Source organism: Phaseolus vulgaris, chromosome 1, assembly GCF_000499845.2.
Source record: "Phaseolus vulgaris cultivar G19833 chromosome 1, P. vulgaris v2.0, whole genome shotgun sequence".
NCBI lineage: Eukaryota > Viridiplantae > Streptophyta > Magnoliopsida > Fabales > Fabaceae > Phaseolus > Phaseolus vulgaris.
This window is the reverse complement of record NC_023759.2, coordinates 3,692,799-3,717,848: the sequence shown is the minus strand read 5'-3', so window position 1 is coordinate 3,717,848 and position 25,050 is coordinate 3,692,799. Positions and strand designations below refer to the sequence as shown.

Here is a 25,050-nt window from a genome sequence, read left to right as displayed (position 1 = left end):
CTAAAACTAAATTTGAAAATCTGCAATGAAATAAATCTATTGTTTCAGAATTTAATCTATTGTTTTTAACTGTTGTATTGGCCTAAATCACATTTTGTTTTCAAGATTTTGAGAAGACTTTAATCAATCTTAAGATTCAAGGGATCTTTAATCTTTAACAGGGTAATACTAGAATAAAAGCTCTTATAAGCAATCTTGTTCTAAAACTGTTTTGAGAATCATATCAAAACTAGTTTTAAAAGATTTCTGAAAAATGGTTGTTGGTTTTAAATTCTGATTCTCGAATCTCTTTAACATAACTGTTTTGAGTAAAACCATTTGAACTAAGTGTTTTAAAGGTTCTGTTTTAAAATCAGAATTAAAAATCTTGTTTTCACTTGTTTTGATTTCAAGATCTTGTTATTAAAAATGAAATTAAATCTTTGTTGACTCATTGTATTCAAGGTTTAATATTGATTTCAATTTTCCCTCTATATAAAGATCAGAATTGTTTTAGGTAGAAGTCTTAAGTCAAAAATAAAATTTTTTAATCCTAAAACTAATATGTTGTATTTTTTAAATTGTTTCCTAAACAAGAAAATCAATATGTTTTTCTTTAAATCAATTTGTTCTTTTTCTGTCAGGATTTCTTAAAGAGTGTATTTGCGAAAAAATTTCTAAGTACAATTTACTTCTCTCTTGAATTTAGATTCCCATAATCCCAACAATATGTTGCATGTGCACCAATGTTTTCCAAACACCTGCATAAATAGAAGAATATATGTTTGCATGTACATATGATGTTCCCCAATAGTATGTGGAATCTAAAGAACATTAGTTGTGTGTGCATCTAATGTTCTTCATAATCACATTGAGTTTGAAATCGTCGATTTGAATTTGAAAATAGAGTGTCTCCTTATCTATCTAAATCAATGGCTTTAATTCATGCCAATATTTTGAAAGTAATGTATAATTATTTATAGTTTTAGAATGAAAAGTCTTATAAAGTGATATAAGAATGTATTTTGAAGAACGTAGGGAGGTAGTTATGCTCTAAGTATTTATAGTATAGAAGGTTTTGTCTGAGTTGATAAGTGTTATCGTTTAAGCTACTAAAATGAATGTTTCATATGAAACTCTCGCTAAAAAAAAGTTAGACTCATTCAAGCAAAAGTTTTGTCTAGGTCACTCCAACAGGTACTTTGATACCCTTGCTTAGTAAAAATGTCTTCACTCAAATGGAGACATCATCTGATGTCCCTAATTATATAATTTTTTTCTTTTCTTGGATATTTAGATATTGAATGAATCATATGCTTGAGTGATGCATTAATTTAATTTAGATAAATTATGATATATGTGTATATACATAGAACTTAAATGGAACTTAAATTGAATGTAATGCTTTGTGTAATATGTGATTATATTATAAAAAATAGTATTATTTGTTATTATTAAAATAACAAATTATCTTTAAAAAAAACTATATTAATTAATGAGAATTAGATTTGAAAGATTATTTATTCACCCATCATTCATATATATCTTAACATAACACATCACAACACACTAACACAACAATTTCATTCAAATAAACATACAATCTATTTCTAACTTTACCATATATTTTATAGTGCATGATCCTAAAATATGGGTACATATTGTACTTAAAAAGTAGTTAGGTTTACTTAATTTGGTCATTCAAAACCTAATAACATCTTCATCATTATAGAACGAATCATCCAACCAATTTCTATAATTGCATAATAGCACCTTCCCATTTCTAATAAAGCACATAAATTTAATTTTAATTAGTTTTTCAACATTTCAAAACAACAATTCAATATCAAAATCATTATCAATTTTGCTCTAATAATCAATTTTTGAGTCTTTTTTTCCAAATAGTAAATTAAGTATGTTTCCTTTATTTAGAGATAACTTTACTAAGTAAGGAATGTTTTTGATAGAATCTTTTGAACCTTCTAAATAACATATAGAAGATTCAAATAACTTGATGAAAACAACACTTAACAATTAAAATATTATAATGACTTAATTTAATTAAAAGTAATTAGTCCAAATTAATCCAACCTAGAGGACATGAATCAAACTTATCGGAAAGAAGAAAAGAGAAAAACTCAAAGAACTAGAGAAGTTACCATACTTAAAATTCAAGTTGGTTTGTATTACTTTATTTCTGGTCACTTTTTATTGTACTCAATATATCCGTGAAACAGATAAATAATTAAACTAAAAATACAATGTTTTTAAATTTTAAAAAGATAAAATTATTTAATAAATAAAGAATGATTTTTTGTATAACAATTCAGAGCCTATTTTTTAAAATATTTGGTTGCTACATACTAGAGATGAAAATATTTCATTGTATATAAGTGGAGACAAACATTTTTATGTAGTTGAATTAAACTTAAAGTACACTTCTTAATATCGGGCCGTTATCGAATGACCCATAATATATTTTCATTGCGTATCTAATATAACTTTTTCATATGAAATTAACAAACTATAATTATTTCAGAAATGCATGATTTTAATATGATATTTAATTTTACATATATATTATTTTTTTAAAAAAAATTAATTGGATAAATATTTTTTTTAATGATATCTTAATGTATATGGTAAATTTAATGTTTAATTGGTAGAAAATAGAAGAATCGAAAATTAAAAATATACAATTTTTAGAATTAGAGCAAAATCACGAGTTTTTAAAGAAAATATATGACCTAAATACAAAAGAAATTATAATTAACATATTATTTTATATAAAGAAATTAAAAAAATTCTTTTAGCACAATCTAAAAATGTTTCTTGTATTTTGGGTAGTGATTAAAATGTATTCTTTATTTTCCCAAAACCTGAACTTTTTAGTTTTTTTTTTATAAAAAACACTCAATAACTAACTATTTTTAATTATTTTTATTTTTATCATTATGAATTATTATTTATAATGAAAAATTCACAAGAAAATAAATGTCAATTTACTATTTTTTAATAATTAGTATAATTTTTTTAGATGATTTATAGTAATATTAACATTAAATTTTGATTTACTAAATAAGATAATAGGAATATATTTTATCATAAAATTATATATTTATAATTTGCTTCTTTAAATACATAAAATATTTAAGTTCTTTAAATTTATAAAATAATATAAATTTCAATTATTATGATTTTGTATTTTATAAATTCTTTAAAATTCAAATTACAAAATTTTAACTATAAAACATTTTAAATTTTTTTTAAAAGTCACTCTTTTTTTACCATTACTTTTTAAATTCAAAGATTTTTTTATTTAAAAGAGCCTTTTAATAAACTATAATCGAAAATACCCTAGCAATTGATTTTTAATTTATTTTCCGAAAGAAATTATTCTTACTATTTCATTGAGGAACTAATTTGCTAAAAAACTATATTATTTTTTAATAAATTAATAAATAATAAGAAAACGGAATTGGGAAATGGTAAGAACAAAGAACCGATTTGATTCTGAAATCCTAAACAAAACCAAAACCCTCACTCAGAGTTATCGTCGTTGTGGTTGTTGGTGGTGGTAGTTACGCCATCGGAACAGTAGAAGATGTCGTCGGTTTACGTTCTAGAACCTCCGACGAAGGGGAAAGTGGTACTGAGCACCACGCGCGGGCCTTTGGACATCGAGCTATGGCCGAAGGAGGCTCCGAAAGCCGTGAGGAACTTCGTGCAGCTCTGCCTCGAAAACTATTATGACGACACCATCTTCCACCGCGTCATCAAGGACTTCCTCGTCCAAACCGGCGATCCCACCGCCTCCGGCACCGGTGAGTCCGACTCGCTCTAATTCGCGCTTTTCTGCTTTCGTTTTTCTGTAATTGGTTGTAAAACTATGAATGAGCGTTTGCATAATTGATTTTCTATGAATTTGCTTTAGGAAATTGGCTGGGTTTTAGTTAAAATTGAAGTTGGAGCGAATTGTTCTGTTTGGATGAGCTTTATCCTGAATGCTAGTTTGAAGTAAAATGCAATACATAGTGTATACGTTTTCAATCTAAAGCAGTATCACTTTAATGTGTGTTTGGATTTGTATTAGAGTATTCAGAATTGTTTTGAAATACTAGTTAATTTGATTTATGTTTGTCTGTGTCTATATTCTGAAAACAAGTTTGATGTAAAATAGTGTAAATTTTTTCAATCGAAAGCAAATAGCTATTTTTTTATCATTTTAAAGTGTGCTTATATATTGTGTTAGATAATTCAGGATCACATTGAAATATTACTGGTTAAATTGATTTGGATGCGTTTTTATTCTGAAATCAAGTTTGATGTAAAATTTACTGTATTTTTTCAATCTAAAGAAAAAGCTGCTTTTTTTTATCACTTTAATGTGTTTAGATTTGTGGTTGGATTAGTCGGAATCACTTTGAAATAATATTGAAATATTAGCTAGCATATTTTAGTTAAATGTATGCACGTTGAAGACTTGTTTGGATGAGTTTCTCCATAAGTTCTTCCTACAGAAGAAAAATAAGAGGAAAAATTCAAATTAGCTTTTTTGTAAGCTAAAATTAACTTAAGCATAAATTGTAAAAGTTCTCTATATAGCTTCTTTAAATTTTTCTTTGAAAATGTGCATAAGTTAATTTTAGCTTATAAATAAACTAATTTAAGTATTTCCTTATTTTTCTCTCTTAGAATGAACTTATGGAGAAACTCATCCAAACAAAGCCTTAATTCTTGATTCATAATTGATTTTAACTTGAAATAACTTTAGGTTGCTTTGGGATGCGTTTTCATCTTGAAGGCAAGTTTGATGTAAAAGTTAGTCTAAAGAATTTTTCAATCTAATGTAGAAGCTACCTTTTATCATTTCTAGTAGAGCTGAGGTTTGGAGGCAAATTCACTTTCGCTGAACAGTAAGCAAATATTGTCTTTTTAATGAAATAATGACTAACAGGAGGCAAAATCAATTATGATACTTTCCATCCTGAAAAGTGTTTGGTTTTGCAGTGATTTAAGGAAACCACAGTGTTCCACCATGTTTTTTCCAGCACATCAGAGAGTAGCTTTAAGGCTCCTGGTTAGCAAGATTTTTTAAATGTGATCCACCAGTTTCCATACATACTATAGTCATAATTGTTCTGTTCTATTGTTGCTAGCTGATTTATGTGACTTGTGGATACTGTTTTGTTTGTGATTCTTCAGTGGATTTTTTAAAAAAAACTAATGGTCTTGTTGTTGTTGTTGTTGCTACTGTTGTTGTTGTTGTTGTAGGAGGTGAAAGCATTTATGGTGGTGTTTTTGCTGATGAGTTTCATTCTCGTTTGAAATTCAAGCACAGAGGAATAGTTGCGATGGCAAGTTCTGGATCTCCAAATTCCAATGGAAGTCAGTTTTTCATCACTCTCGACCGTTGTGACTGGCTTGATCGCAAGCATACAATTTTTGGAAAAGTACGAGTAGTTCTGTTCAAGTAAACAATTTCTGTTTTTATTTTCCGTTTTCACTTTTAATTATGTAGTGTCACATTTTTTTTGCTTTATTTTGTGTTTTCAAAGATTTGTATAAGAAACATTGAAATTAGAAAATAAAATTGAAAACAATAAAAGGCCGTGTTCATCGTTTTGCTACACTTTTGAAAATAGGAACAAAGTGAAAACAAAATGTATTAAGAAATGGACTTTAAGTCTAACTTAATCTTACAAAACCGGCTTGGAGTGTCTCGGCATGAGGGAATGTGTTGAAGATCTTACATCGATTAGAGATAAGGACATTTCATAGTATATAAGTGAGTGCAAACCTCCTCTTATGAGTTGGTTTCTAAGGTTGAATTGGGCTTAAAGTCCACTTATATACTATGAAATATCCTTATCTCTAGTCGATGTGAGATATTCAACAAAATGAAATAGGTAAAATTGAAAACAGAAAATGAAAATAGAAAACATTTATCAAGTGAAAAAAATCCCGAAAGAATCCAAATGCAGTTATGTTGTAGTAAAACTCTGTTTGTAATTTTTAGGGATGATTGGATGTTCTCATTGTTATTTGACTTCAGGTGACAGGAGATACAATGTATAATCTTTTGAGACTGGGTGAAGTTGAAACTGATAAGAATGACCGGCCTTTAGATCCGCCAAAGATTTTATCAGTTGAGGTTCGTTGTGCTTTTGATTGGTATTGCTAAAACATTGAAGTTTGTGTCCAGTGAACAGATATTTAATCCTCACTAATGTCATCTGAATATGCTTATTTTAGGTGTTATGGAATCCATTTGAAGATATTGTTCCAAGAACACTCCAGAAATCACAAACTGAAGCTAGAGTTGATGCTGAAAGTAAAGAGCAGAAGAAGAAAGGTGTAAAGTAAGTTCAACCTCCTATTGAAGAAAAATGTCTTAGAACCCAATGCAGAATGTTTACTTTCCAAGCAGCTTGTTGCTTATTGCTTTGTAAATTCAATCACAGAAAATTGAACTTGCTTTCATTTGGGGAAGAAGCTGAAGAAGATGAAAAGGAATTGGCATCGGTGAAGCAAAAGATTAAGAGCAGTCACGATGTCTTGAACGATCCTCGTCTTCTAAAGGAAGAAACACCTGATGGCGAACTGGTAATAAGACCTTTCTTATAGTATTTATTCTGTTTCCATATTAGAACTCTTACCTGACACCTTGTACATATACTAATTGCAATTTTTAGTACTTTATCTGTTAATCATTTGCAGCTGCTAAGTCCCTATGTTACATAGTCATTTGATAATATCAACCTGAAAGTTCATATTTCAATGGAAACTATCAACACAAACGTTACATCAAATTGTCACAAACATAAAATGCTTGTATTTATTTTGCAGAGTTCGTCAAGAAGAGATCTGCAGTTGTCTGTTAGGGAGACACTTAACTCTAAGAAAGAAGAGCCTCAGAAAGATTCAGCACCTGGTAACATTGCTCGTCTTGATTCCAGTGATGATGATGAAGCAGATTTTGATTCAAGAATGCGCATGCAGATACTCAAAAAGCGGAAGGAGTTGGGTGATCTCCCTCCAAAGTCCAAGTTGCAAAAAGGTACTTCAAATTGTCTTTAATATATATTATATATTGCAGTTTCTAAGTTGTAACATCTCAACCTCTGATCTAGGAAGCCTTTCATGTTCTTCTCATGCAAGGTTCAATGATCTTATAGCTGTGACATTATGCTATCAGTTACTGTCAGGCTACTATGTTTATTCCATCTTCATTCCCAACAGAAGATAAATTATTTGGCAATTAGACCACTTCCTACTTCCCATTCCCATTTGTAAATTTGAAAACTAAACATAGGAATTAGATACTATTGATGTATGAAATTAAACTTTCACTCTTTTCGTAATGCTTATTGTACCAATACAAATATCAGAAACATGTAATAGTGAAAATTTTGAAAGGCATAGTGTGTGGAAGAATCAAGTTGTAGAAGTGACATGGCATCTTTCAAATGGAATAAAAAAACTAAACGTGTAGGATAAAAATGGTAGTCTTAACAAGGGACGAAATGGTTAGAAGATGCTAATTGTTGCAGGAAGACACTTTGCAACTGCTTATAGTATAGTGGATCTTTAAGTTGAGTGTAAATTATAGAATACCTTTTCGTACTTGAGGAATGTTTGCTACATTTTTGCATTACAAGAGCAAATAAAATGATAACATTCTAAGATGCATTTAATTTAATCATAATGTTAATGGAAATGTATTTTATTTTATAAATCTATGGCAGAAGTTTGTCTTATTCGTGAATGCAGTAATCATTAATGGTAATGGATGGAGACATCTTTTATTTTATAAATCTATGGCCGAGGTTTTGTCTTATTTGTGAACGCAATAATCATTATGCTTACTAAGATTTCAACTGTTGATTCCTTAGAACATTTTATAATTTCCCTTCTTTTTATGTACTATTCTTATTCAAAATATTTATTGTATTGTTAAGACTCACATCATTGTTTTCTCAAGGAGGAGGAAGGTCGATTCCAGAGAATCATGATACGTCAGCACCAAGGTAAAACTATCCATCTTTGAAACTCTATTATGGGCACATTTAGAACCTGACTATGTTTTAGTTGTTGCCACAATAGTGTCAATGTGGATATTTTGAATGATGGTTTATAATGTGATAAAAAAAATTCAGCCCTTTTAAATTGTAAAAATTGTTGTGAAACACAAGATATATGATTAAGCTCATTATGGGGAGCCTGTGGCCCCTTACATGTTGTATTCCCTTCATAGCATAGTTGGCAACAAAGCCATTGAACTTGTGGCCAAAGAGGACCCAAGGTAGAGTCGTAGAGGCAATTGTTAGATGGTTGTGCAGGATGCATATCACATTTAGTTCTGATAGGACTCGTAGACTTCAACAAGATGCTTATGGGCCTAATATACTTGAGAAAATTGAAAGGCCCGGAATATGGCAAGTCTGCCCTAGGAGAAATAGAGTGTGGCCCAGTAGTAGTGGAGAGAATAAGAGAGTGGGGCCCATTGTGTGTGGACTACAAGGAATTAAGTAAGGTGACTGTACCGGACAAGTATCTGATTCCCATTGTTGAGGAGTTGTTGGATGAGTTACATGGGACAACTTATTTCTCAAAATTGGATTTAAAGTTCAGGTACCATTAGATACGAATGAGGGTATTTGGTCATGCTGTTTGGGTTAACCAATGCTCCGACTACTTTCCAATGGACTATGAATTTATTGTTCAAATCATACCTCTGCAAATTTGTTTTAGTTTTTTTTTTTTTGACGATATACTGGTATATAGCAACGGGTGGGAGGAACATTTCGAGCACTTGACAACAGTTTTGAAATTATTACAGGAACATTGTTTTGTAGCCAACAAGAAGAAGTGTGTGTTTAGAAGTAAGAAGGTGGAATATTTAGGCCATATAATTTTTTATCAAGGTGTAGCAGTGTACCCAGCAAAGGTTAAAAGTGTATTGGATTGGCCGATTCCCCGAAACGTCAAGGGAGTAAGGGGATTTTTGGGTCTAACAGGGTACTATAGGAGGTTCATTGAAGGGTATGAGAAGATAGTGAAACCTTTAACAGAGTTGACCAAGAAAGAAAGGTTTCATTGGACCCCTGCAACCCATAGGGCATTTGAGGAGCTAAAAAAAGTAATGACTAAGTCTCCTATGTTAGTATTGCCTAATTTTCTCAACCTTTTGAGATAGAGTGTGATTCATATGGGAAAGCCATAGGAGCGGTACTGATGCATAATAGACTACCAATAGGTTATTTTAGTAAGGCCTTGTCACCAAATAATTTAAGCAAGTCTGCTTATGAAAAGGAACTAATGGCTTTGGTTTAGGCTGTCCAACATTAGAGGCCCTACTTATTGGGGAGGAGTTTCAGAGAAGAGCCTCAAGTATCTGTCACAACAACGAATCATTAAGGCTGACCAACAAAACAGGATAGCAAAGCTTTTAGGCTATCATTTTAAAGTCGTATACAACTCGAGACCAGAAAATAAAGTTGCAGATTCATTGTCCCGTAGGTATGAAGAAGGGGAGTTCAGAGAAATCACTTCTCCGATTTGGCTCCATCAACAGCATGTACAGAGAGAGGTAGCATCTAATCCATTTTTGCAATAGGTCATACACGACCTCTAGCAAGAGGGGAACTCCAGGCCAGGATTCAGTTTTCAATAAGGAGTGTTGTTGTACCAAGGTAGGCTGGTTTTAGTAGCCAATTCTACTCTAATACCCGGCATGCTAGAAGAATTTCATTCCTCTCCTGCTGGGGCACATTCTGGGTCCTTAAGAACCTATAGGAGGGTGGTTGGATATTTATACTGGATCGGGATGAAGAAAGCATAGCAGGATTTTGTCAAGGGATGTGATGTATGTCAGTGACAAAAATATTCAGCTTCTCCTGCAGGATTATTACAACCACTTCCCATTCCAGATTAGGATTGGGAGGATATTTCAATAGATTTTGTCACAGAACTCCCAAAATCAAAAAGATATGATGTGATTTTTATAGTAGTGGATAGGTTGTCCAAATATGGGCACTTCATTCCACTTAAACACCCTTATACTTCTAAAAAGGTAGCAGAGGTATTTGCTAAGGAGGTAGTTCGACTACATGGCATACCTCAATCTATTGTGAAGGGATCCATTGTTCACCAGTCTGTTCTGGAAGGAGTTGTTTTGGTTACAGGGCACAACCTTAAAAATGAGCTCTTCTTATCATCCGAAGATCTATGGTCAAATGGAGGTAGTGAATCGGTGTTTAGAACATACCTACGGTGTTTTGCTTCAAAACAACTTAAAACTTGGTCATATTGGGTCTCATGGGCTGAGTTGTGGTATAACACTACTACTTTTCATGGATCTACTGGTACCACTCCTTTTGAGGCAGTTTAGACACTAGGTCTTTTTCCTTGCTTATAGAGCCACTGAGCTCACTGATATTCTGGAATTAATAATATTATAGCTTCTTATATTCCATTGTCTATCAAGTTCACATTAGGAACCATGCATGTGCAATGAAAACATATTGTGCTTGCGTGTTTTCTTTTTCTTAATTTCATACAAAAAGGATAATATTTACTAAATAGTCCTGTAGTTCAATTCTTCAAGTCCAAAGTTCCAGGATATGTGTAGATTTTTATAAATGTCTATATTTCTTCATACAGATATCTATCTGATTTTGACATTTCTGCTTAAATATTATCCTGAGCAATCCACTGTAATCAGGTTACTGTGCTTGATTTTGTTCTGGCACTTGTAAAATTGCTAGCCCTACTTCTAGTGTTTATCATTTATTTAAGGCAGAAACATAATCTATCAATTAGCTGCCAAAGAATATTTTAAAGTAGCTTCTAGTTAGCTTTCTATTGCCTATGAAGTTTGCTTGCTTGGATTTCCAAGTAGACATTTTTTGTATCTATTGAATTTTCTTCGTATGCAAGCTTTTTTTGTGGCTTGTGTGGTTATTAAAGCATTTTGTAAATGGTCTAAACTTCAGTAAGTGGTTGACTGTCTACTTGTTAGGTCCAATGCTGTCAGTGCTGATGAGGATCAACCAAAGGTGGAAAAGTTGTCCATGAAGAAAAAGGGAGTAGGATCTGAAGCAAGAGCTGAACGAATGGCTAATGCAGATGCAGATCTGCAACTATTAAATGAAACTGAGAGAGGAAGACAATTGCAGAAGCAGAAGAAACGCCGACTTCAGGGGCGCGAAGATGAAGTATGTTTTGATTTTTTTATATATACATTTTATTTTCTGTTTTCTTATTCCCTTTGTATTATTATTTTTCCTGGCTTGTGTTCTTGAGCGTTCTAGACTATAAAAATGTAACTGAAAGGAAATGATAACCTGACTAATAAATTTACTATGAGATGATAAGAGTAGTTGACTCAAAATTTCTAGATAAACAAGATTGACAGTTAATTGGACATTTGTTAATGTCTGAACTTTCCAGATCATGGGGTTAATGTTTTTTTTCTAAATTTTTAGTCGTTTAAGGGTTCCATTTTTATAATATGCTTGTGTTTTCATGTACTTTTCACGAGTAACATTGTTCCGTTTGTATCTCTATCTTTAGGTTCTGGCTAAACTTCAAAAATTTAAGAGTTCTTTAGCAGCAAAGGAGACACCCCCTGCAGGCAAATCTGGAGATGTTAACAGTGAGTTGTCTGACTGGAAAGGTGTCAGTTTAAAATTTGACCCCGAGTCTGGCAAGGTGAGCTTTCTCTTCGCATTTCATCTAGATGGGCTGTGTAAACTGTGGATTTCAAAATCATTTTATTTTCCATCCAAATTATGTGTTTTACCTGTCTTTACATTTTCACCTATCAGTTGTCAGAAAAACAATCTGAAAATTGCTTATCCATATGTGAAGAAAATCTTTGAAATTAGAGAATTCTATTGAAATCAATACACCCATGCTCTAAGATATCTGCAATAATGTTATAACTGCAACTAGTTCCTTTCTGATTTAAACCACATCGCTCCTTTCTTACTCCCTTACACATTGCCTGTAATTTTCTTGTAAACGTGCAGGACCGCATGTCACGCAATGAGGACCCAAATGACTATGTTGTGCACGACCCACTTCTGGAAAAGGGGAAAGAGAAGTTTAATAGGATGATGGCCAAACAAAAGAGACGAGAACGAGAGTGGGCTGGGAGATCTCTTACTTGACCACTCATGTGCCAACATGGCTATGTAAATATACAAGTCGATTGGTTTTGAAGGTTAACATGTCACTGCTGCTGTGCTGGGAAAGGAAACTTTTGATAATAGGAACTGAGCAGAAAGTTGATGCATTAAGGAATGTAGCAGACACTGATACTGGTGAGTGAGAACTGAGATGTAGGGTTACCGTACAAGTGATAATTCCCTACCTTCAATTAAAGCCAACGAGGAACTCATGGAAGGCCTCCTCATCCATTAATTGAGTTTGTATCTTTGTCCAATCTTAACAGATGTACTGTGTAGATTTAACACAGTTGTTTTTGTTTTAATATTAGGAATCGGGAGGATGTTGTATTATTGTGGAATTGACAATTTTTTGCAGATGAAGACTTTACTTGGATGACAGAATTTAATGTAAGTTGAGGTGGGTTGGACTTGGAGCTTCTAGAGCATGTATTTACGAAGATATCCATTGAATTGTGTTTTTGTTTTCTAGGGAACTAAGCTTCAACTATTATTATGGTCGTGGGTATTCCAATATAGCATGTTTGGTAATGCATCATGCAAATGGTTTTTCACTTTATAGTAGAAGTTCCTAATCATACCTTTTATATTGAAGACCCATTTGACGTGATTTGTTTTGTTAAGTTGTTAAGTGGAGCACATTTCTAAATATGTATTAATAGTTAACGTGTAAAGTTGACGTGCCACATTAAAAATGGTTAGAGTCAGTTTAGTCCTGAAAGTGGTAAGCGCTGCGAATTTAGTTTCAGAAGAAGAAAATGTTAAATAGGTCTTTAGAATGTTAAACAAGTCCTTAAACTTAGCCTTCTTGAAGTATATGTGAATATTATTATTAGAGTAATATTTTAAAAAATTAAGTACTGTGATTGCCAATTTATACTTTCAGATATTTTTTATAAATTCTTCTAAATTCAAGAGCTAATGTGATAGCGTTTACAAATTTAGGGACCATCAGTTTGCTTGTGGAGATTTGCTTTATATGTTAGTGAGTGTTTGTGGAAAATCGAATATTTCATTTGAAGTCACTTCAACCAGTTATGATGCAAATTATTGATGAATCAATCACAAAGTAAGATGTGGAAGTTCCGTTGACGTGTAACACTAAAGCACGCCTTACATTTGCATCCAGATGTCGCTTTTTTCTTTTACGAAAGCTTCAATTTCGATTAGGAACAATTGGTTTTGCAATGTTGGACTACCAGATGTTTGATAGTGCTGCGCTAAATGTTTGATGGTGAAAGTTCGAAATCTTGTAATGGCATGTGGCACTTCGTGGTCCTAACAGTTCATCACCACTAAGGTTTATTACAGTTCATCACCACTAAGGTTTATTACAGTTCATCACCACTAAGGTTTATTACAGTTCATCACCACTAAGGTTTATTACAGTTCATCACAGATTTAATTAAATATAAGTTTTTGAACAACCAAGTTGCAAACTCAAAAAATTTGATAGCCAAAATATGAAAATCTCAAATAATAATATATGAACTACAAATTAAAGTAAGCTTTTTAAAAATCTAAAACTAACATTTTTGTGGGACCTTTTTATGTCTTTTGTTAAAGAAGAATTTGGGTAGTTTGTCACTAACTCCTAACTGGTTTGCACCTAACATTTTAATTTCATTTTGTGGGTAGGTTAATTGATCTAATTGGGTTATTTTGATAGCTGTATCATTTGGGATGCTTTTAGAAATACTTCTGTTGACCTTTTGTCTATTTTTTTATTATGCTTTGTGCAGTGAATGTATTGGTCCCTATGCTACCACCACGCGACAATGTCGTATTTTTTTAAGGAAAAAAACGACAAAGGAGGTAAGAGTATGTCAATGTGGGTAAAAGTCAAGAAAAAAAACTAGGTCTCTAATTCCATATGGAGAATAACAAAATATATTTACTACTATCATTTTTAACTTTTAAATCAGCAACAAATTCAACAATAGTGGTAAGATATCTTTTAATAAATTTGATATTAATTGTTAAGTCATAACTAATACATTATGACATTTATGGATATGATTATAATTGAACTTAAAGTAAATAAATTGTTTAGATTCTTGAGAAACATTGACGAAAATATTAGTGTAAATCTTTGGTTGATTCATGGAAGTTAAGTTAACCATTTAAGCATATTTAATTTTATTCTCATTGACATATTTGGTTTATTTGAAAAAAATTTAGAATATTAATGTATTTCTCAATATCATTCAAGTTCTAAAAGATATGAATAGTGATTCCTTACATATCAAACATTAAACATTCAATCAAATCATATAAACTAAATTTAAACAAGCATTCATAAAGAACAACTTAAGAAATATTACATTGTTTTCCATTTCCAAATGAAGGGTTAGGACCTCTTTATTTATAGAGTTTAGTGAGGAGTTTCTTCATATCTATTTTCGTTTTGGATTAGTTTATTGTTGATTTCTTCATTTTCCTGCAAGTTTTCTTCAATTTTTGCATTTTCTTATCTCCTTTTGGGTCAAACATGATTATTGGAAAAAATACATTCTTATTGAGAAATAAACTTTAAGTCTAACTCAATCCCATAAAACCAACTTATAAGGTGAGGTTTGCACCCACTTATATACAAAAAAATTATTTTCATCTCTAGTCGATGTGGGATCTCCAACAATTCTTGTAATGATATTTTACATGCAATTCATTCATTTTTATGTCTAATTTGATATGAAAATTAAAAATATTTGACACTTATCACGTGTTCAATCAACCAATTCATATGACTTTAAATAATCCTAAAACTTTTGAACTTAACTTTTTAAAATTCTTTGATTCTTCTACAGCCATAACTATGTGATGAACTTCTCAATACTTTTTCAATCACTACAACTCAATTATCTTATCTCAAAACTCTTTATTGTGTTAAATTTTTAAAAAGCGGAACAAAATGTCAAATACAGACAAAGTGTGATTATTTTTACTCACATGCTGTTTTAATGCAGTTTACACAATTTCTTCATGTTTGATAATTAGTTATTCATTCTTGTTTCTTCAGTTATGCAATTATCAATTTTTTTTAGTTTTTTTTTTGTGTTTTTGTCTTTTGTATTTATTTCTTCTGAAAACTTTGTTTATAATTGGAGCACTTTATCTTTAAAATATTTTCTTTTTCTAGTTTTCGAAACTTACATTCTTTCTCTTTTAATTTGTTGTCCTCTTTTCCTTAAAGTTCAACAAAAAACTTTCCGTTTTTTTATTTCTTGAAAAGTTGGTAAAGTTCGTGCATTTCCATTTTTTTTAATGTAATCCTACTTTTTCTGAAATATCTTTGAATTAAATTACTGTATTCTAATTTATTATGTTTTATAAATATTTCTTCTGTTTTAATCCATACATACTGGAAATTTTAAATTATTAGTCTAAACAAAACTAACTTATAACTGTTTTACTTTTTTAAGATTAATAATTTTACTATTTATTTTTCACACAAAATTTAGTCTATTACAGATTCTATCAAAGTAAAAATAATATTGAGTTAGATTTAGTTATACTTTTATTTATTTTTTCTCGTCAATTTAGTTTTTCTATCATTTTGATATATTCACCAATAAAACGTTCAATATGTAATGAAATATTTTACGTGACACTTTTTATTAAATATGAAAGTCACACATCTACTTCCTTCTCAACATGTTCATTAAATATTAATCGTCAAGTTAACCTAAAAAATGTCAAATAAAAAAAAACTAGATTTACACATTTAAAATAACAATAAGAACAAAATCACACGAACACTACAAAAAATCATAAAATAAAAATCAATTTTAGAATAAATAATTGGTAGTTAAAACTTCGGTAGTTAATTAGATAACAATTTAGAAACTATTTAACAATAATATAAACTAATTTAGAAACTAATTTTTTTTAGTTTCTAAAATGATTTCTAATCTAGTTATTATAACAACTAATTATTTTTTTCTCTAAAATTAGTTTCTATTTCATGATTTTCTTGTAGTGAAAGTACAATTAAACAACAAAGTGAGAACAACTAAATAATGGATAAAATCACAAGTAAAACTAAGTATTATTAATTTTAAAATACCATTAAATGAGTGTGTGAGAGCCATGCTTCTCCACAATTTAGTGAAAAATGTTGTTCTAAGGAAAGAGTCTAGATATCAAAGACATATAAAACATAGGAAGAGTAGTTGAGATGTTTTGGTTTTGAAGAATCACCCACTTGCTTTTACACTAAACCCTAAACATTTCAAACAAACCCCTTTGGTTTATGAAATGGGGTTTTTATGAGGAGACTTTTTTTTAGCATCTATCATTTTCCTACATGCACATGAGATTATGCTTTTTGCATTTTTTTAGATTGCAAATTGAGTTAGCACATTCATGTCTTTTGGCACCTTACTTATTAAATGGGCTATGGCTAGAGAGACACAAGGTCAAAAGTAGCGTATATTGTTGAATTGTGATATCATGCTTTGGAAGTGTAGGACCCATCATCATCATCTAGGGCAATCTCAAGTGTGAACATGCATGCTCAATGTCAAAGTCTTCCATGTTCATGCCTACTTCCATAACTTTGTCTACTCTCAACAAGCACAACTTTTTAGCTAAAGGTTAAACCAAACCAATGCCTCACTAATAAATGCTTCTAATGAGTCCAAGATTTAGATGAAGAATAATTCTTATTGTTAATGTAAAACATTCCTCCATTTCATCAATCACCATATTTAAAGTGAGGTTTTTGTTTATTTATAATGTTTGAATTTTACAAACAAATTTCTTTTCAATGTGTTTAGATTAACTATTTTTGAGAATGACACTAATATAATTTAGTTTATTGATGTAATTCTTATTTTAAAATTACAATAAATTGTTTAGTAAAAATATAAATTTTTAATTATTTTTTATCGATAAAAAATTAATTAAATTAAAGAAGTATTTTAGAAGTGTTTCAACCTTTATAAAAAAATATACCTACTTATTTCCAACTCTACAACATAACAAAAGGTTAACCTAACCTAACTGAGTTCATATTATAACAAAAAAATTACCTTAATATTTGCATTATTATACCCAATTGATATAAATTTTAAATATTTTTTGATTAAAAATATTTTTAAGCAAATAGAAAAAAAAGGAGTACTGAAATTTGATTAGGTGGAGCACTCAAATTTGATTAGGTCTTGTTATAATTTACCTCATGTGTGGAACATTTTTTTCTGAAAAGATATTGTTTAAAATAGCTTTTTTTTAAAGATACCATACTCATGAATTTTTTTTTTGTCTATAATTAGAAATATTTTTCATATAAGGGAATAATATTTGAGATAACAATATTTATTCATAAGCTTTCAACTAGGAAATCAAAGATATATAAACACTTGTACCAATGTATCATTACTATCATTACATTCTTGAATAAATAAACATAAACCAACTACGCAAGTACATGAAGATCTTATCATCTAAAAGATTTAGATAATTAGAAAATTTTAAAATTATCTTCAATTAGTGGCCTTACCCCACTTTTCTTTTGTTATGGATACCTTTGTGATTGGGTCTCACATGATCCAAAACTTCAATATTCTAAAAATTAACCCTAATCTCACTACAAAATATTTCAACACCTTTTACATGTATCTAATACATTAATGCTTTTAACTTGGTTCGATTCCCTCTATATCAAAAATGAATTAACTTTAATAAAAATATTGATATCAATAATTAATACATTAATTATTTTAAAAGTTTATTTGTTTCTGACACAACCAAGAAATAATAGCTATTAAAAACACAGTTTATCTAAAAAAAAAAAATTATATCTCAATATCATAATAAGACCATGATTGTTATTACGTCATTAATTAATTTTCTGACAATAAAACTAAAGGTTTGACCGGTCAAAATTTAGATTAGAAACTGAAAAAAAATTAAAATTTTGTTATTAATTTAGGGCGTTTGGCTTTACATTTTTAATATTATTATTAACCTGTATTTCAAATTTAAATTGGTTAAACTTTGTGAATTAAAAGAAGAAATTTTATAAAGCAATTAATCATGAACAAAATAAAAATATCATGATAAAAAAATGTTTAATCTTATTCATTGTATGTGGGAATCCCATGAATGAAGAGAAAGTGAAGAGAATAAAAAGATAAATTAAGAAAATTCCAAGTCTGCCTCTGTCATATACCATACATATCTGACATACCCAAATCCAATCTCAAAAAATTCCAATCCCAAATCCTGTTCACACTTTAACCCTATTTTTCATTCCCATCTCATTCTTTTCTCACTAACCCTAACCCTAACCCTAACCCTAAATTAGCACAATTTTCATCATTTCTCTCTCCTAGTCTTATCAAATATAGCAATTTCATTTTTTATTTGGTTGCCATTAATGTTGTGGTTCATTCAAAATATAAAATATATATTTGTTCATTCAATGATATATTTAATGCTTTTCATGCAAAGAAAATAGAAAAATTAGTAGGTGTCTTCTGTTTAAGAAAACCCCACCCACCCTCTTTAATATTTTTTTGTTGACTTCATTTAAATTTCCTAAACTGACTATTTTTCTCCATTTAGTTTTTATTCGTCTAAATTAAAAAAAAAATACACATTTCCTTTCTAAGTCTAGAAGTGGTGAAAAATGATAAAAGGATAATGCTAATATAAATTAAATATTTATATTTGAATATAAAGGTGTTGTTTATAAAATTGACTTATAAAATAAATTTATTTTTAGTTGACGTTCTTAAATTTTGAAGTGTATATACATAGTTTGAATGAAACTAAATATACGCAGACAATTTGGTATTTGACCGAATATAACATAAAATCATGAAACTTTACTAAAATAAAATTTAATGTCATATTAAAATTAAGTTTAAATTTAATCCATTTTTTACAAAAACTGATCACTTGTAAACTATCACTGTACCTATTAAAGTAAATTGGTTTTATATGTGATCTCCAAACATATTTCTAAAAATATAAAAAAAAAAATTAAATATTTTGAAATTTAAAAAGTAAAAAAAAGTTAAAATAAATAATAAAAATGATTAGTTGTGATATGTACTCGCTTACTTGCAACACTCTCTAATCGATCTGTCAATTAAAGAAATCGGCGCAAAAACGGAAAGTCCAAAGTTCCATCATACGCTTCATTTCCGCTGATTAATCAATCAAACAATTATCTAATAATAAAAATAATAATTAATTAATTATTTAATTAATTAAGAAGTTAAAGAACACTCATATTTCTGGCATCTGTTCATTCTATAAGATTTCAATGTCCGCGTTCACACCACAACTTGTGTTCACACCTCACACAATTTTTAACTATATATATAAATTAATAATAATAATAATTTCACACCAAACTCAACACAATCCCCTGTTATTGCTAAATTCTACTTCACTTTCTTTCATTCATTCATTCATTGTTTCTGTGTTTGTGTTTGTGTATCGTTTTGTTTTGTTTGTCTTTATGAAACTCCCAACAACAACGTTTGCAGACCCAGAATCCTTGTCTTACCTTTACACCTTGCTCCAATCTTCCTTTGATCAAATGAGCAATACCAACAGCAATAACAACGCCGTAAACAACAACGCCACTTCCACAACGGCCAGAAAGCGCCGCAGAAAAAACCTAGATGGGGACGATGATGATGATGGTGATGGCGGTGATGATGGGTCATGCAACAACAACAACCTTGGAGAGAGTAACAGCAGGAGGAGCAAGAAGAAGAAGGAGGAGCTGAAGGGTCTCCTCACCTCGATACTGTTGCTGGATGAGCAAGAGAAGCTTGAGCAGCAGCAGAACAATAGGGTCTCTGAGGAGGATAAGTTTTCGTTGGAAACAAACCACAAGAAGAAAACCAAGGCCATGCTTCAGTATTACTCCAATTTGGATGATTATTACAGCCACGTGGAGGAATCTGAGAAGGTGAAGAGGAAGAAGTCACGCGGAATGGCACGTGCGGTGGCGGTGGCAGCGTGTGAGAGTGAGGGTTGTGAAGGTGGCGGGAGTGTTGAGGGGGCGAAATCTGGTGCGGGGGGGTCACAGAGAAGGTTGTGGGTGAAGGATCGTTCAGGGGCGTGGTGGGATGAGTGTAACAAAGAGGATTTTCCTGAGGAAGAGTTTCGGAAGGCTTTTAGGATGGGAAGGGAAACTTTTGATATGATATGTGAGGAGTTGAATTCTGCAATTGTGAAGGAGGATACCACTTTAAGGAATGCTATTCCTGTGAGGCAAAGGGTGGCTGTGTGTTTGTGGAGATTGGCCACTGGGGACCCTCTTAGGATTGTATCGAAGAGGTTTGGATTGGGCATATCAACTTGCCATAAGTTGGTGCTTGAGGTTTGCACTGCAATTAAGACTGTGCTTATGCACAAGTACTTGAATTGGCCTGATGAGGGTGCATTGAGGAGGGTGAAGAGTGAGTTTGAGGCTGTTTCTGGGATTCCTAATGTGGTGGGGTCTATGTATACTTCTCATGTGCCTATCATAGCTCCTAAGATTAGTGTGGCTGCTTATTTCAACAAGAGGCATACTGAGAGAAATCAGAAGACTTCTTATAGTATTACGGTTCAGGGGGTGGTAGATCACAGAGGGGTGTTCACTGATGTCTGCATTGGTTGGCCGGGTTCAATGCCTGATGATCAGGTGTTGGAAAAAAGTGCTCTTTTTCAAAGGGCTAATGGGGGGCTTCTGAAGGGGGTTTGGATTGTAGGGAGTTCGGGGTACCCTTTGATGGATTGGGTTTTGGTGCCTTATAGTCAGCAGAATCTGACTTGGACTCAGCATGCTTTCAATGAGAAGATTGGGGAGGTTCAGAAGGTGTCTAGGGATGCTTTTGCCAGGTTGAAAGGGAGGTGGAGTTGTCTGCAGAAGAGGACTGAGGTAAAGCTGCAGGACTTGCCGGTTGTGCTTGGGGCTTGCTGTGTGCTGCATAATATATGTGAGTTGAAGGGGGAAAAGATTGAGCCTGAGTTGAAGATTGATTTAATGGATGATGAGATGGTGCCTGAAGTTTCCTTGAGATCAATGAGCTCCATGAAGGCTAGGGACGCAATTGCTCATAATCTTCTGCATCATGGTTTGGCTGGCACTTCTTTTCTTTAACTGAAAGGTTGTGTTTGATAAAATTATGCATACCGTTTTGCTGCTTGAGGTCATGATTCTTTTGCTTGTTTATGACATGTTCAAGTCATTGGTCATTGTTTGTTGAAGGGACTTTGTATGTAAAAGATGTATAGGCCCTTTCAACAGATATGTGATGATACTATGATAGTCTGCACAGGGTTAGATCCTGAATTTGTAACACAATTCCATACTTTAATTTCCAAATAAGACATTGAATAATAAAATTAGAAACATTCTTTTGTAGCATTCCTTTTCTTCCATGGTTTCGTTGCTAACTTGATATCATACATATACTTGACCAATGTTCTTTTTCTGCATACACAAAGTTTGTGGCATCTCACACACAAGTTCCAAGAATTGGAACTTAGCATGGTTAAAGCTCCAATCCAGTGAGGTCTCGAAAGTGTAGATGTGCACAACCCTAAAATTATAATCATAATCCTGAGAGGAGCCTCTATCAGTCTAATACATGTATTTCTTGTCTGTTAGCCACAAAAATGCATTGCTGATGGACCTACACCAAAACTAGTTAGGAGTAGTTTTCCTATATAATTAAAGTCAATGCTGATCAATTTTTGATTGGGATGGTGACATTATTGACATTGATATGTAAGAAAATGGTATAATAACTGATGGTAGTTTTATCAAGTGTTTGATGCTGATGCTTACTGACACTACTACTTCTGCATCATTTTCAAATCATGATGAAAAATATATCGATATCATGTTCCATTTTTTTTACCACAACACACCACTTCTTACAGTAGGGAGAGAGAAAAGTGTGATGCAATAGAGAGAAATGAAAGGAGCAAATGCTAGTAAAAAAATGTGATGAAAAGTGTGTGTGAACAGCATTATTCTTATTTCATAGTTCTACGCAATCTTGGTCTTGGGAACAGGTTAGTTTAAATTGTTGACCAGTAAGATTTAATTATCTTTCATAGTTCCTTTTCAACTGGGTATACTAAGAAAGACTTTTATGGCAAATTCTTTTGACTGATAACGTTGAGATTCAGAGCTGCATATCTACCACCCTCCAAATTTCCTTGCTTGCTTTGAAAAATGGAAGCTTCTTTCTGTTTCTGATAGCTCAATAACTTGGCTCTCTTGAATAAATAATATCACAATATTACTTTCATAAATTGAATAATCAGTTCTCATAATATGTTGGATTTTTTTAAGAAGAAAAACTAAGATTCGACAGCAATGAACTATAAATATACTTGTATAAAAGAGTATGACATTAATTTTTACTCAAAATTTTAAAAAGAAAATTATAACCTTTTTTCTTATATATATTTAGCTTATTCTTTATTCTTCTTTATATAAAACTTCCAACAATACATTCGTATTAGTCATGTTCATATTCACCCAACTTATTATAAGTGATGGGAACATATAGGTAGGGAAAAGTTAGGTATGGTTCTTTATGTGTTATTTTTCTGATTAAAATTGAAGTTTCACCATACTTTTTATTCCTTTCTTACTGCCAAAACCGCTATGAATTTCAATATCAGCTCTTTTATGTGCATTTTTTTCACTTTTTAGGACAACGAGACTCAGCACTAAAGTCTTCCACATGTACTATTTCCTCCACTTTAAATGGATTGATGTTTTTAACATTTCAAACAAAAAAAAAACGGTTAACAATGATTTGTTATTTTTTAATAAAATATTCTTGTATTTCTTTTCCTTCAATCCATAATAACACATTCTATTTTTCCTTGTTTTCTCTCTCATACAATTTTCTTTTGCTTTCTTTATCTCTCATAACAAAAATAAGTTTGTTTTTGGTTCAACTATTTACATGTTTATTGGTTACAGTCCTACACATAAAGGCTATCAACGTTTATCACCTCGTCATGTTTTATTTAATGAATTTTTTTTCCCTTTTGTATCACATTTTTCTACTATATTTTCTTTTACTAATCTTGATATGATCTCTACTCATCCATACACTCTTGCCTTAATACCATCTTTTACTCTACTCTTTCTTTTGATATCACTAATGATACAACTCATCCTCTATTTTGTATCTCTATCTCTAACCCCTTCTAGAGATTCCATGTCTCCAACTCTCATTAAAACAACCATTCAATGATTACTCGTAGGAAATCCGACATATTCAAACCTATAGAACCTACACTACATTTATTTATCTTTTCCTATTCTCACAATAGTTAAAGATGCTCTTTAACAACCTCACTGGTATGTAGTCATGCATGAAGAATACAAAGCTCTATGTGAAAATCAAACATGGTCCTTGACTACTTTACCTCTTAGCATTCAACCTATTAGTTGCAAGTGGTTTTTAAAAAATAAATACAATCTTGATGGAACCTTACACAGACACAAAGTGAGGTTGGTTTTCATCAACTTGAAAGGTTAAGATTATTTGGAAACATTTAATCTTGTAGTCAAACCAACTACAATACACATTTTTCTAACTTTGGCTTTATCATATAATTGGCTTATTAATCAAATAAACATTAATAATGCTTTTCTTCATGTTGATTTGCAAGAAAACGTCTTCATGCTTCAACCCCCTGGTTTTGAATATGCAAACTCCAATCTTGTTTGTAAGTTACACAATGAAATTTATGGCCTAAAAAAGCCCCAAGATCACAGTTTCAGAAGTTAAGTATTGTTCTTTCTTCTTTTGGATTTTCATCTACTAAATCTGATTATTCTTCGTTATTCATTAAGTCTCAAAATAATTTTACTTTATTTGTCATCATTTATGTGGATGATATAATCATCATAGGAAGTTCATAAGCTGTTATCAAGTCTCTTATACACTCTTTCCAAAAGCATTTTGGCTTGAAAGACATTGACAATCTTTATTACTTTCTTGGTGTAGAAACCTTGTGGATAGCTGATGGTTCTCTTCATCTTTCACATAATAAATATATTAAAGATCTTTTACATAAATCAAGCATGACTTTGTCAAGATCTCAAGCTACACCCATGGTTTCTTCTACTCGTCTATCGCACTACAACTTTTGACAATGCTTCAGTATACCGCTTTATGCTCTTTTTAATATCTTCTTATCACACTTCTTGAAATCTCATACAATGTCAATAAGGTATGCTAATTTATGCACAATCCACAACAACATCATTGGAAAGTCGTAAAGCGAATTCTCTGCTATCTCTCAGGCTCTCAGACTCATGGTCTTCTCCTTCACTAGTCTTCCCAACTTAATATTCAAGCCTACGTTGATACTGATTTGGGTTTAGATCCAGATGATAAAAAATTCACCACTGAGTATATAGTTTTTCTTGGAAACAATCTTATAACTTGGGCATCCAACAAGCAAAAGGTAGTCTCACGGAGCACTACCGAAGTTGAATATCGTAGCTGCCCTAGCAGAAATCAAGTGGACAACCAATCTGCTTCATGAGTTATGTATTTAAATTACACCTCCATCCATATATACTAATAATCTTGGATCTACTTTTCTTGCTGCTTATCTTGTCATAAACTCCAAGACTAAACATTTTGATTTAGATGATTCCATTCAGCAGAAGGAACTTAACCTTACTCATATTCTGGAATCACTCATATTGATGATATACTTACCAAGCCTTTGTCTGCTACTTCTTTTTACTCCTTTAGTGATAAACTAATGGTTGTTCCAATCCAACCATTAGTTAATAACTACTCTCTTATCATGTGTGATGCACTTTAGAAAGTCTTGTATTTTTCTTGCCTTCTCCCTCATACAACTTCCTTTTGCTTTC

General features: G+C 31.4%; 2 protein-coding genes across 2 annotated transcripts; both read left to right on the top strand.

Annotated features, from left to right (window-relative positions):
* Nucleotides 1-3,445: 3,445 nt before the first annotated feature.
* On the top strand, nt 3,446-12,717 carry LOC137816667 (peptidyl-prolyl cis-trans isomerase CYP57). Its single transcript, XM_068619914.1, has 10 exons — nt 3,446-3,803; nt 5,254-5,432; nt 6,035-6,133; nt 6,235-6,341; nt 6,444-6,585; nt 6,829-7,039; nt 7,964-8,009; nt 11,003-11,198; nt 11,557-11,694; nt 12,015-12,717. Exons 1-10 carry the CDS (start codon nt 3,584-3,586, stop codon nt 12,153-12,155), a joined length of 1,479 nt encoding a protein of 492 aa, XP_068476015.1. The 5' UTR covers nt 3,446-3,583; the 3' UTR covers nt 12,156-12,717.
* A 6,721-nt stretch (nt 12,718-19,438) lies between these two features.
* LOC137816666 (uncharacterized) lies at nt 19,439-21,552 on the top strand. Its single transcript, XM_068619913.1, has one exon. The coding sequence runs from the start codon at nt 19,450-19,452 to the stop codon at nt 21,283-21,285; it is 1,836 nt and encodes a 611-aa protein (XP_068476014.1). The 5' UTR covers nt 19,439-19,449; the 3' UTR covers nt 21,286-21,552.
* Nucleotides 21,553-25,050: the final 3,498 nt, after the last annotated feature.